We start from the raw sequence: 14,886 nt of genomic DNA on the forward strand, positions 1-14,886 counted from the left end.
CAACCTGGCCTTGAACACCTCCAGGAATGGGGCATCCACAGCTTCCCTAGGCAACCTGTGCCAGTACCTCACCACCCTCATGGTGAAGAAATTCCTCCTTATGTCTACTCTAAATCTGCCTCTCTCCAGTTTATACCCATTGCCCCCAGTCCTATGACTACAAACATTTAAAAGCAGCCCCTCCCCAGCTTTCCTGTAGCCCCTTCAGGTACTGGAAGGTCACTATAAGGTCTTCCCGGAGCCTTCTCTTCTCCAGACTGAACAACCCCAACTCTCTCAGCCTGTCCCTGTCTGGGAGGTCCTCCAAGCCGTCTGATCACCCTCGTAGCCCCCTCTGCACCCGTCCCAACGCCAGGAGGCTGCGCTCTGCCCCAGGGGCTCCTCTTGGCTTTTTACCCCCACCTCCAAGTCCCCCCGCCCCGTCCCCAGGTGCGCGGCGCCCGCGCTGCCCTCTCCTGGCCGGCAGGTGGCGCCGCCCTCCCCGCCCGCCCCCCGCGGCACTGGGTTGAGCGGCGGCGGCGGCGACGACGCGGGTCCGCGTGGGGCGGCTGCGGCAGAGCCCCCCCCCCCCCGCCATGGAGCCGCAGGCACAGGGTGAGTCTCGTCCGGAGGGAGCACCGCGGGGTCCTGTCCTTTCCTCTCCCCGGGGAGCCGCTGCGGGGATCTCCCCGCTGGCGGGGCGGCCCCGGGCTCCGTCCCGTTCCGCTGCCCGGGGCCGGCGTCGCGCGTTCCACGGCCGCGGGGCTGGATCTGCGCTCGGTTAACCTCGGGGAGGGTGTGGGGGCGCCTGGGTTGTTCGAAGGAGTTTTGTGCGGGGCGTCCTGGGATCGCTGGGTTGGAAAAGACCTTTGAGATCATCGGGTCCAGACGTACCTGTCCCATACGAAACCACATCCCCGAGCACCTCATGCCCCGTCCTTTAAATCCCTCCAGGGATGGTGACCCAGCCCCTCCCTGGGCAGCTGTGCCTGTGCCCCACAGCCCTTTCAGAGAAGTAATTTTTCCTGATGTCCAATCTGAACTAGCACAGCTTGAGGCCATTCCCTCTTATCCCATCGCCTGTCACTTGGGAGAAGAGCCCAACACCCTCCACTACAACCTCCTTTCTTAGACAGCGATAAGGTCTCCCCTCAGCCTCCTTTCCTCCAGGCTTCACCACCCCAGTTCCCTCAGCAGCTCCTGGTAAGATGCGTGTCCTGCTTGGATGCCCCGCAGAGCCGGGAGAGGGACCGGGCTGCCAGCAGGGCTCTCCCGAGAGCGGCGCTGGGTGTGCAAAGGGACTCCTGCGGGTTTGGAAACACGGCTATCTCCGATTTAAAGTGGACACGTCCTTTTTCTCTTGCAACAGTTACGATTAAGTTAGCTATTCGTCTGTCTCTGGGCGAATTGGCTTCCCAAGAACAGAAGAAAGTTTTCGTGGCAAGGGGTAGATGATGGGTGAACCCAAGGTATTTAGCACACAGAGATCTTATTCACCTTTATATTCTTGCTTCTGTTTTCTGAAGAACCTTCTGACTTTGCCACACGTGTCTGTAAATTAGCACTACTAAGCAGGTGGTAGAAATATTTAGAATCATAGAATCATTAAGGTTGGAAAAGACCTCTAATATCAAGTCCAACTGTCAGCCTAACACCATCATACCTAATAAACTGTCTTGCAAAGTGCCGTGTCTACACCCTTGTTGAACATTTCCAGGAACGGAGAGTTTTTGCGAAAGCCGAACATTTAGAAACTGTTTTATGTCATCTCAGATGTAGGGAGATGCAGTAAGGGGAAGGCAAATGTTTATTGAAATTAACTGACAAAATAGCCTTCCAGAGTAGCTAAAAACTGTACTAAACAAATAAACATAAAAGAGGCAAATGCTGATTGCAAATACAGCTGTGTGTAAAGGGATGCAGTGGGAAATTCGAGTTCATGATGCTTCTGAAGGAGAAAGTTTTTCCAGCAAATGCATGGTGTGTATGCTGTCCTAATGGATACATGGCTGAAGCTATTTGGCAAAATAAGTATATCTGTTACTCAGTTCTCGGGGTTTTTAAAGGTCAGTATTAAGTTCACAGCATAAATCTGTTATTTGAACCAATTTTACTCAATATATCTGTACAGATACTACAGTGGGAGCTCCTGTTCTTTAAACAGGAACTTCATATCTTAAAGGATTTGATAATTTCTTGTATTGTAGAACTGATGGAAAACTGTATCTGACTCTGATTAGACAGACAGTCGCACAGTTGTAAGTGAATTTTTTACTTTCCTGAGTAAGATGAGTAAATATGTTCTTAGTATGTGTTAAAAATTCAAGCCAATAAATGTGTTTTGCTAATGCATGTTTTGGTCAGCAACTGTGTTAATGCCACAGGTCTTTAATAAATTCTTTTTCTGGGTGAATATCTATTGGTTAGTGAAAGAATATAAAGGCATTTTGTTTTGCTTAATTTTATAGAATTAGAGATTCTTAGCCCTTCATTTTTTGCATGTTATGCAGGAGCTTGTTTTTTTCTGTAATCTTAAACTTAGTTGACAGGAAGACAAATATGGGACTTTTCAAGGCTATACCCAGTTCTTAAGTCACTTTTTTTCTTCTATTTATCACCTGTGTGTTTTATTTCTACAGTTTCTCAGAAAAGCCTCCCCTTACTTAAAGTCTTTCTTTGGTATGCTGGCAGTGCTAGCTAAGATTTTCATGGTAGGTATTTGCATGCTAGCAAACCTTTGTTCCAAAATGTCCCTCTTTCTTTCTGTGCTTAATTCAGGGCTTGTTCCTGAAGTTATGGAGCCATACTGGCAAAAAAAATTCAAAGAATTCATCTATGCAGTTCAATTCAATTAAGTACATGTAAGCACTGGCCAAAAATCTGAATTTTTCAATGCCACTATGCAATTTGCAAAGCGCAGTTATAGGAGGTTCTAACAAAACAGTAGCAATTTGTTTGGAAAAAAAAAAAAAAAACAAGCCACTTCAAGTATCTGCTTAAGCAGCAGGAGAAATGTGTATGCATTTTAATGAGTTTATGAATTGCTTCTACAGAACCTTTAGATGCCCATAGAGAAATGAATCCTAAATGGTTTGTTCCAGCGTGCTCTGCTGGGGGATTGCATTCCAATTGAAAAGACAAAGTAAAAGCTATAAATTTGAAAGCACTGTTGAATTTCTTACACTTAACAGTTTAAAGATTTTCTTCAGAAGGATTTTTCTACATGATTGTGTTGTTTGTGCCATTTTATATTGTCCTGAAGGGAAGCTGTGCCAGAGCAGATCAATTTCTTGTTCAAGAAATGCACACGTGCCAGTGTAAAATGTAGATTTCTTTAGAGTAGGAAAATAGTTTTTACATAGCATGAATCAATCTTATAAATCTTAACACTTTTTGTTGCCCACAGTTGTATTATTACATGTAACTGCCAAGGTACTGTGTAAAGGTGATAGCTAACATCTGGAGTTTCTGTGGGGTTCAAGGAACAATACAACATCTGTCCATGCCCCAAAGACTGTGCAAGTTAAGTGCTCTGATATTTATCCTAAAGAGCAGAGGGAGTTCATGGACTGAAATCGAATTACTATCATAGTTAAGCTATATTGAATATGTCTTGCAGCATTCATGCTAAGTAGGTGAGATGGTCTACTAGACATGCTCTATCTGTGATCCTTGGGTCAGTTGGTCTGGCATGAGGTTACAGAACAGAGAGACAGCATCTGAGCATGTGCCGTTTGGCTGAAGCTTATGATCAGAAGAAAATGATTAGAAGTGGCTAGCCCAGCAGCCCTCTCCCTGTCACAGTGGCACCTGACATCTCTCACAGTCAGGTGGTCTGAGATCTCCCATGGTGGGAGACAATGGTGAGGAGGTCTTGTTACCTGTGGTATGGTGCACAAGATGACAAAGCAAAGTATTGGCAGCTTGGTCACCATTCTTTCTCCTCACTAGTGGCTCGTGATTTCTTATATAGATCAGCATCTGGATAGAGAGTCAGACTCACAGTGGGCGGGTAGGGATAAGGAATACAGAGAGATGTTCCTTCACTGCACTAGCAGTGGTGCGGCTTGCACCAGAGCACAGTCTCGCTGGAGAGGTCAGCATCTTCCCTTGCCTCGTGTTTTGGGTTAGTGGCTCATGTTTGAGGTTGGTACCAAGGAGTACTGACTGTTTTGTTTTGTGTTCACCTTTTCTCTAAGGACCGAGTATAACTGTTGACTTGGGGCTGATTTAGTGTAATTGTTCTATGAGAAGAAAATGCCTCTGCTCAGGTAAGACCATCAGCATACAGGTTGCCCAGTGTTGATGATAGACATGAGAAAATGGGAAGGATGAGGCAATAGGAACCTTGGCTTTCTTGTCCAGCAGAAACTGCTAGCTCCTTCCGTAGTGAGAAGTGCATTTACGTTTCTGACCTATCTTTGCAAGGAGAGTGCCTGGTCATATACACTTCTGAGGCTTCAAGATTCACTCTTGTTAACGAGGGGTTTGTGCTGTTTCCTTCCTGCCCTCTGGAACTCACCAATGCCCTGCTATAGAAAGCTGAAGAGAGGACTTTACAAAGGGTCATGGGGATATTGGGGTAATTGAACCAGCCTGTGATAACCTGCATATTTGACTGCATGGTGGAAGTCTCAGCTGCTATGCTAATAAGACCACATGAAGATGAGGTTAAGTGAAAATGGTAGGATTTTAATTTATAGTAGGATTCTTAAGCTCTGAGCCTCTTGTTAAATATTTGAGATAATTGCTCTTTCATTCTTTTTATACTAAAAGGAGGGAAAATATATGCATGAGATTAATTAAGATTTATCTTAAATATCTTAATAATCTTAAATTAAGATTTATCTTAAATATAAGATTTTAAACACATAAGTGTCTGAAATCAAATTCAGTGCTTCTCTTTTACCCTTTTGAGCCTGTACTGGTTTCATCTTTATGACATTTGTCACAGGACGAAATTCAGTTTGCTGAAACTGAGAAAATTGGAGTGGTTTCATGCTACACATGAGAACTGAGAATAGAAATAGGGTGGGATTTGGAGAAGGGTTAGAAAAGACCTTTAAGATCATTGAATCCAACCATAAACCTAGCACTGCCAACTTCACCACTAAACCATGTGCCTAAGCACCACATCCACATGTCTTTTGAAGGCTTCCAGGGATGGCGACTCAACAGCTTCCCTGGGCAGCATGTTCCTATGCTTGACAGCCCTTTCAGTGAAGTAGTTTTTCCTAATATCCAGTCTAAACCTCCCACACACAACTTCAGGCCATTTCCTCTCATCCCATTCCCTGTTACTTGGAAGAAGAGACCAACACCCACACCACTACAGGTTAGTACAGGTGTTCTCTTTTACCACTTTCCTCACCAGGAAGCTGCCTTGCCACCTGGGTGGAACTAAGGTGGTACAGATTTGTGGTTACTAAAAGGTTGCTTATAACCATTTAACATTTTAAAATACTTTTGCATAATTCTCTTGGAATAATTGGTTTCAATGTGCTTTAGGTGGATATAGTAATAAATTGTCATGCTGATGTTGACTCAGGCATTTTAGGTCCTTACCTAATTGCTCTTTCTGTCTCATGCTTTAATTAAATGTTCTTACCTCTACTGAGTAGATCTCAGATAGGTTGCTCCAGAAGATGCTTACAGATTTTTAGAGAAGTGTTTGAAACAAATGTGTTTAGAAAGCCTCAGATGCTTTATGTTCCTTCTCTGCTGTGTTGGTGCATGTTAAATTTTCATTAAAAAGTGATCAGTGATAGTTGCATTTGAACACACCAAGGTTTTCCTTAGAGGCAAGTAAGAGATACATGCATTACAGAGTTAGAGGGGCAGTTATGCCAGGAACAGAAGATTAACTTCTGCTCAAAGTATTTTAATAGGCAGATGGCAGCTATTAACTTATTATTGTGGGAGGAAGGAATCAAAATCATAATCAGGGAGAATGATGTTTGCCATGTAATTAAACTATTTACCAGTGCTGCACACTGTTATGTGCACATGAGAATACTGAAGAACCAGTGAAGCCATGTGGTCTTGTGAGGGTAAATCCTTCAGTCATGTTGTGGGTTAAATGGTGCAGAAGCTTTGAAAGCGAGGAAAAGGTGATGGTGAAGAAGGAACAATTACTTGAACAGCCTGTCAGTTTTTTGGTTTTTTTAAAAAAGGCTGCTGAATGACGTCATTCTTATAAACTGAATGACAATGTGGTTTTTAAGATTTAAATAAGGTCTTTGCAGTGTTAAATAACAGGTGTTGTCAGGAAACTGGAAGTGAAATACTACAGGTAGAGGGAAAAAAAGTCTTCCCTTGTAGCTTTAAATTGCTTCAGAAAATAGAGAATCATAGATATTGGAGCAATATATGAAGCAAATGATGAAGTCTGCATTAAGCACAAGGAATACAGGAGAGTATGCAGTGGAAAGAGTTTGTACCCATTCATGAGTGGTTCAAAGACAATAAAAAAACTCAGGAAATGGATTTAGACCTAGATCCAGAATTAGAAGGCTGCTCAATTAATTGTATCCAGGTCTGCACAGAAATACGGAGCATGGCCACGTCCTGAAAGAGGAGCAGCAGTGTTCTAGTCACAGTTGTGTGCTGCACATGGGACTCCAAGATGAGGAAAAGTAAGAAAGAATAAGATCTTAACAATTAAGTTGAGTAGAAATGAAGACATGAATGGAATGTATTAGCAGAGATGCAAGCATTGGAATACTGGTGTATTTTGCACAAGTGCATTGTTTTATGTCCATCTTGCAACAACATCCTTGGAAATCTTAAATAAGGTAGTAGAAGAGCGAAGAGAAGATAAGGACCCTCTCATGTCTTCTTTCTAGACCTTCTTAGGGTATTGAACTTACAGTAGTCATGATAACAGACTGCAGGATCTATATGGAGAGGTTTGAGTACAGGTTTGGTACAGGTTTGAGTGATGTTCTCACCACTGACTGCGATTTAATGCAACCTTGAGGAGGTAACAGCTAATGCCATGTGCTGAGCTAAACCCCTTCGTTCTCTTAAGAGATGGCCTGCTATTACCCATGTCCAAAGTGGCTGTCGGAGAAGCTGACCCTCTTTGTTACAGGGCTTATCTTCCCTGTTGGTCTTCAAGAAGGAGAAACCCACACTGTCTGTGATGGCTGCTATTTTGGCTGATATTTGAGGGTAAATCTGGGATCTCAAAGACAGAGACTCTACAGTGTGGCTGGAAGGGCCAGTCTCTGTCTCCTGGTCTGATGAATAGCCTCCGCTCTTGCAGCATGGTCATTTGTGTAACTGAGGTGGACTGCAGAGGCATGCCTCTTGTCTTCAAACCCTACGCAACAGAAGGAAAGGCCGAGAAACCTGTTTCTATGGGAACTTCACCAATATCCAGGGCCCTAAACCCCAGATGTCTCCACCCACAGCCTCACTAAGCAAACACATTTCTTTGTAATGGCATGGTACAGAACACTGAGTGGGCAAAGCCACAAAATTAACAATGCCAAAAATTCTGAAGGCCTTAACATGGAACTTAACATTAAGAGCAGAATAATAAATACCTCGTTTCACAGTTCAGGGTGCTGGTTAAAAAAAAAAAAAAAAGAAGGAAAACAAAAAAAAACTTGGAGTTGAACAGGTGAAGGAATACATGGCCTTAATCTCTGGTAAACCAGGTTCTTTTCAAATATCATTCATATAAATGAGCTTTATTTTTATTTATTTTAAATGGAAATGCAATTGTGTTGCAGGTAGACACATCTAAGTGTAGGTCAAGTTTGTTTAAGGAACCCTGGAGAAGGCCTACACTGTGAGATAGCCCACTTTAGGAAAGCAAAAATGCACTGGAATGAAGTAGCTAGTCTTAATGATGAAGGGGTTAAGGGGTATTGCAAACTGAACCAAGTGATGCTTAAAAAAATGGAGGAAGAGAGGGGGAGGTCATGGGATGGTCAACAGGCTGCCCAGGCGGTGGTTGAGTCACCTTCCCTCGAGGTGTTTAAGGGATGAGTGGGTGAGGTGCTGAGGGGTATGGTTTAGGGATTGTTAGGAACGGTTGGACTCGGTGATCCAGTGGGTCCTTTCCAACCTAGTGATTCTATGATTCTGTGTGCAGGCTCTGAGAAACTGGATTCACTGCCTCTTCTTGGTGGCCCTGAGTTCTTACACAGTCTAACATAAACATTTAAGAACAGCTCTGGGACAGTGCCTTTATCCTAACTTAGTGAGTGATTTATTGTTGTTAATTTATAATTATAATGCAGGATACAAAGCTTAGGTGCAGACTATGGATGTTTTGTGCCAAGCAGTATGCAAAAAGTCAGTCCTGGTCCTTAAAAACTGTAATCTTTACTCTCCCAATGTGGGAGATTGAGAAGATGTAGGAGAGGATAATTTGTCCCTTTTCTCTCAGCATTCCTAGATGTGTGTTTTAATGAATGTAACAATGCTGAGGCATTTAATCTGTATTAAAGCAATGGGAATAATGAATTTGAGCCTGAAGAAAATAAAGAATCTGTTGTGTACCCAGTTATAATTGTGTATTTTCCCTAGTAATTTTACAGGATCACAAGTGACACATCGGCCTTACATGTTGGTGTAGCTGGATGGGGGGATGTGGAAACTGCTGGCTGTATTAGGGTTTTGCTCATTTTTAAATTAGACTTATAAAGATCTTGGTAGTTATGTGTTTTCTGATCTAAATGATACTAATTATAGCTACTCAAAGAATTTGTTTTAATTAAAAATATATTTTTATCACCTTGCGGGACAGATACTTTCTTAATTGAGGAGGCTTGTGAGTTAATTATACTGCAATTAGATTGCTATCTAGTGATATTCTTTTGCACTGGCTTTAAAAAGTACAATAAACTGATCCTTTCATAGGAAAGAAAGGTTATTAAATCCTGCTGTTAAGTTTTTGTGATTTTGATTCAGTGAAGCAAGTATGTGAGCTTAATTATACAATTGATGGGATTACAGTCACTTCTACCTGCTGAGGATGGGACCCAAGGTGCCTGTCTATTCTGAGATTAGAAAAATGTACTTTCTTGTATTTTTAGTATGAAACGGTGGGTTTAAGAAATGTGACTGACAACTTCCACCTCTGACTGCCAGTATTTCCATGTCATAGCTCTTATCTTCCCCTACGTTTCTCTTTCTCTAGTCAGATGATATATGCTCTATTCCTTCATTTGTTTTATGCAGACTGTTACAGTTTCTAGAGTACCTTATTTTTGTAAAGAACAAGTCTCTTTTGTGACTCAGTGCCATCCACTTTCTCATTCTCTATTATTCCATCGTGACTTCATCTTTTTAATCTTTTTTTTTTTTGTTGTTTTGCCTAAAGAAAGAAAAAGACATGAAAATCCTTCCACTTGTGGCATCTTTTTCTTACGCTTGGCCTCACAGAAGGTTGTGCAGAATGATCAATAGAATGCACAGTGAGTGGTACAATACTGTCATTACTTTCAGTATTGACATAATAGAAAGAAGCATCTGCTGTCTTTAAACTAGTTACATTTCACAACAATTGCTTTGTATTTCCATAGCTACAGCTTAGAATGCAATGACACCCTTGTCTTCCCCAGTCCAGCAGGATTATTATTTTGTACAAAGAGAGCTAGCTATGGGATAAAATTAATAAGATCATGCCTTGCATTTCTGGCAGTTTCAGATAATTATTTTGTTTGAAAGATCAGTTCTCAGGTTGAAGCTTGGTACCTGCTTTTAGTAAGTGATATACATATATATATATATATATTTTACCATGATTGCTACTCTTATTTATATCCATTGCACTTCTTTCTTTGGGATGATTATTAAACTCGTTACCAATGTGTATGACTTCTTGATGCAGTGGTCAAGCTGTGGAGTCTGTTTTCTCCCAGTTATTTGTGTGTAGATTGTCTCTGTTCACTAGCATAGATTGGTAGCTATGTCAATGGCTTCTGGGGGGAAAATAACATAGAGAGATCCTCAATGTATGATTAATTTCTTTTTATTTCACCAAAACAGAGAAAAGAATTAGCACATTAAAACTGTCTGTTTATCCAGGAGCTTCAAATAGAAGTGTTCCTCGGTTTGGAAACCTGCAAATCTGTCTCATAGCTATGGATAGATTTATTAGTGCCTGGTTTTGCAGGGGTTAAGAGATGAAATGGAAAGCCTTAGTAAGGTCTATGATGAACTGCTCCAGGACAACTGGAGACGCTTATTCTGAGGTGGTGGACTACGTCCTAGAGCTCTTGAACAACCCAAAGCTATACTCCCTTTTGCTTTCCTCGACACCACCCCCAACACAAAGCTCAGTAGAGCAAAGAAGTGAAGGCACTTGCCCATCCATATCTCTCTTCCAAGGAACATACTCAGAGAAAATGGAAGATTGAGCCCCCATGGTCGCAGGAAGTAGAACCTATAGTTTTGTTTAATGTTTACAATTTTGACTACATGACATGTGTGCCTTGAGTTCTTTCCTCAAGATGAACCCAGCCTCTTCTTCCAATCATAGCTTCAGAATTAACATCCCTTCTATCCTAAGTCCTCTAGGAGAAAGGCTGGCAGTATGTTAATTGCTAGGCTTGAGCAGTTCAGACTTGTCCACAGAACCAAACACAGAAGGGAAGATCTTCCTTCAAGTAGTTTGTGTTCTATGTGGATTGAATGAAAGCATATTTTCCTATTTAGATCATCCCATAACTTCAGAGTGGAAAACATGGTACTGGAAATCCTCACAATTTTTAGTAGTTTTTCTGATCAGTTTAGTTATTTACTGTACATGCTTCTAGACCCCTCCCCTGCCCTGTACCCCCTTAATCTCTGTATCTGGCATTAAGATTACATTATAAAGAAGATCAAAGACACTAATGCAGTGTCTGGACAGTTCCTTTGTTCTACTTACCATTTAATTGCTTTGAAGACTTGTTTACAAATCTAAATTGCAATTAAGTATTTTCCAATTTTATAAGAAATAGTTCTTCTGCATGCCTTGGTAGGCTTTCAGCTACACTATAGTGACGTGGCAAAAGAAGCTATAACATCGTTTGGCTTACTAGAAGGGTTATGTAATTATGTTTTCTCACTATTTGATAGGAATACTTGATAACGAGGTAGATAGGCTATTTTTAATTGATTGGGAAACAAAAATATAGAACAGTAAAAGGGCTTAAATTTTTAACTGTTTTGTTAAAATGAAGGTTCATCTGTAGATTTACCTGAAATGAATGTCAGAAATTGTACATAATCAGAAATTTGGTGTTCTTGCCTTTAATTTTGCTGTCACTATGGTTAACTAAGCAGACATTACTGCTAACAGTGTGGGGTTTTTTTGGACTGGGTGTTTTTGATTTGTTTTGTTTTGGTTGTTTGTTTGGTTTTTTTAGTGTGGTTAACATACAAGAATTAGGATGATACATAATACTCTAGAACATGGACCTGAGGTTAATATGGGGAAACTACATAAAACGCACTATTTAAAACACCTACATCCAGTTAATCTTCAGATAGCTGAATGAATCTAAAGATCTGTCTTGGATTTTATCATTGTATTGTTTGGTTAACTTAAATTTTGTGGAATATTTCTACATCTTGTAGTTTCAAAGTGTCTTATTTAATTTCTTATCCTTACAATTCTAGTAGCAAACGTGCATAGGTACAGATCAATGCCGTAACAGTTTCTTGCATTAAATCAGATTTAAGAGAAAACCATAGAATTTGGGTCATTAGTCTTAGCCTCAAATGACATGGACTTTGGCTCAAAAATGGCCGTGAATTGTTTCAGTAAACTGTAACTCCTTGAACGATTGTTGCATTATCTTGTTGTATGAATCTTTCAGAAGATCACATTAAATGTGTTCTCCCCAGCTATCTGCCTCCTACTTCTTCTGTATAAATATGCAAATACAAAAGGATTTCTGCTCAATAGTTTTGGGTGGCATTCTTCTCTATGACTTGTAGTTCGTAATTACTGATAATCCCATACTTGTAATGTTTCTTGCATATTTTATATATGTAGCAATAAGTACTAAAACTTTATTTAAAGTAAAAGCCAAATAGCTCTTTGCACTGATTTATACCTACTATATGCTTTGCCATACTTTATGGGAGTATTTTTTTCTTTTAAAGTAATGTATGTCCAGGCAATCCTTAGTCCACCTTTTCATAGAATCATAGAATGATTTGAGTTAGAAGGGACCATGAAGGTCATCTAGTACAACCTCCCTGCTGTGAGCGGGGCCATCTTCAACTAGCTCAGGTTGCTCAGAGCCCTAGGACCCTGAACATTTCCAAGGATGGGACATCTACCACCTCTCTGGGCAACTCATTCCAGTGTTTCACCACCCTCAGCGATAAAAAATACTTCCTAATATCTAGTCTAAATTTCTCCTTTTTTGGTTTAAAACCATTATCCCTTGTCCTATTGCTACAGGCCATACTAAAAAGTTTCCCCCCATCTTTCTTGTAGGCCCCCTTTAAATACTGAAAGGCCACACATAAGGTCTCCTTTGAGTCTTGTCTTCTCCAAGCTGAACAACTTCAACTCTTTCAGCCTCTTAATAGAGGAGGTGTTGCGGGCCTCATTTTTGTGGCCTTCCTCTGGGTCCACTCCAACAGATCCCTGTCTTTCCTGTGCTGAGGGCTCCAGAGCTGGACACAGTAATCCAGATGTGGTCACCGGGGCAGAGTAGAGAGGCAAAATCACCTCACCCAACCTGCTGGCAATGCTTCTTTTGATGCAGCCCAGGATACAGTTGGCCTTCTGGTCTGTGAGCACTCATTGCCAGCTGATGTCCACTTTCTCATCTGTCAGGACCTTCTCCACAGGGCTTCTCTCAATCTCTTCGTCCCCCAGACTATATCAATACTGAGGGTTGCCCCGACCTAGGTAGGTGAAGGACTTTGCACTCTGTCTTGTTGAACCTCGTGAAATTTTCACAAGCCCGCTTCTCCAGCTTGTCAAGTTCCCTGTCAAGGCATCCTGTCCCTCAGGGTTGTCAACCTCACCATTCAGCCTGGTGTCATACGTAAACTTGCTGAGGATGCACTCAATCCCGTCATCTATGTCATTGGTGAAGATATTAACACTAAATTGTTAAATAAAACAATTTTCCTGCTGTTTGCAGAGGACAAATGAATTACACGTGAGTATATACTTAGTGTAATTTGTCAGAATATAAAGTTGTATGAGACCATAGGGACCTTCAGATCTTGTCTGTTACAGCAACCTTAAGTCACAAGAAGAGCAGCTGTCTGGAAGAGATAATGAGGGAAGTGGAAAGGAGAGAACAGGCAATGAGGACTCCTCAGCTGATCATGGAGAATGAGAGATGAGGACTTCATGGAATAGATTCTAAGACAGCTTCTGCTCTGTTGAATGCCTCATGTGTGATTTTTCAGTCAAAAAGAATTGCAGGGCACCAGGCACAGCACCTGAAATTACGTTCAGAAGTAACAGGATTGACTTAATCTGGATAAGATACAGGAAGAGAAGAAAATAGACACTAGTTAAGTGCTGGTGTGTGGACTCTATCTTCATGTCTTAACTGTTGATGGCCTGCTGGAGTGAAACTTGGAAAACCTGTACTTTGGATGAATACGTGGAGGTTAGGGCCTTAAATATTGTGCCGTTAGTAAAGAACACAAGAGATCCAGGACATCACCAATGCAATGGGTTCTTGTGATAGCTGGGGATCTATTGGATGAAACTTCTAATTGATTCTGGGAAGTTTGCAATACCTATACTACAAAGTGAAGCAGAAGCTGTTCATCCACCCAACAACTAAATTGCTATTCTAAACATGTGGAAAGTCAATTCCTGATTCTACATTTGGATATCAGTATAATTCTGAAATTATAGCAGCTGTGCATCTGAACAATTTTAATAACAACAATTCCAATTTTGACTGCAGCTAGAAACAAGGCGTGATATTCAGTATTCATGGGAAAAATGGGTAGGAGGAGCAGGGAATGCAGCTTGAATGTGACTCCTCCATGAAGAAGCATGTGCATACTAGTCAAGAAGAGGATAATTTGGAACCTCATACTGACCTTTTCTTTATTTCTTCCCTTTTTTTTTTTTGTTCCTTTCTCTGCTACTGAATATTTTAATCTTGAAAACATCTCTGCTACATGTACAACTCCCTTCCCAGAGTGACCAAATCTTCTGTGGCTCAAAACTAATACCTGTGCATCTTTAGGCAAAAATACTGTCTCTCCCAGACAAATTGCATGCATATTACCAGGTTATGTAGCTGGGGAGGAAAGAAAAATGCATGCCCAGGAGTTTGAGACCGTATGAGAGCAGTACTTATAGGTGGGCTTGTGTCTTTCCTTAAAGTGCACTGGAGGGTGCTAGGCTGCTCCTTGGAAACCTACCTGTACAGAATGGCCCTGTCATCATCAGGGACTCACAGCACTCCCCTTAGTCTGGAGACTCTTGTTTTAAGTGTGTGAGATGACAGTATCTAGAGAGAGAAAGCAGTAATTGCAAGGAATGTTTTGCTGTGTTTGCAGTGTAGTACAGAGCAGATACCCACAAGCTCTGAGCAAGTGGTATACCTGTGATCCAAAGCAGAAGTTCCAGCTCAAGGCTCCAGAGCAGTATGTTATATTATCATCATGCCTGAGCTGATAAGCTGTGTAACTTGGCATGGCTAACTAGGAGAGAATGAGTTTGTACTGATGTAACTGTAGAATTGGAGCAGGTGGATGCTGACCTTTATTGTGCTCTATTTCGAAAGTCCTAATTGTAACCACTGCTTATTGTTGCTGCTTTAGGGATGCTGTTGACTATGCTGAACTTGACTTCCATTTAGCAGGATTAAAGCATCATTATGTATTGGTCTGGGGAGTATCAGACAACTTGCAGTAAAGTCAGTTAAACTTAAATCAAGGGTAGGAATCCTAGCAGAGTGGGTTCTT

General features: G+C 41.4%; 1 protein-coding gene across 2 annotated transcripts in view; it reads left to right on the top strand.

Moving 5' to 3' along the window:
* The first annotated feature begins 491 nt into the window (after window positions 1-491).
* Window positions 492-14,886, top strand: part of TPD52L1 (TPD52 like 1) — a 56,620-nt gene continuing 42,225 nt past the window's right edge. Inside the window, exon 1 of one of the 2 annotated variants that reach the window (XM_054063647.1) lies at window positions 492-594. In XM_054063647.1, coding sequence (XP_053919622.1) covers window positions 576-594 — 19 coding nt within the window. In that variant the 5' untranslated portion in view covers window positions 492-575. Of the gene's footprint in view, window positions 595-2,026; window positions 2,046-14,886 lie in introns of those variants that run through there. The other variant, XM_054063648.1, reaches the window with a different exon arrangement.

This window comes from Cuculus canorus, chromosome 3 (assembly GCF_017976375.1).
Source record: "Cuculus canorus isolate bCucCan1 chromosome 3, bCucCan1.pri, whole genome shotgun sequence".
NCBI lineage: Eukaryota > Metazoa > Chordata > Aves > Cuculiformes > Cuculidae > Cuculus > Cuculus canorus.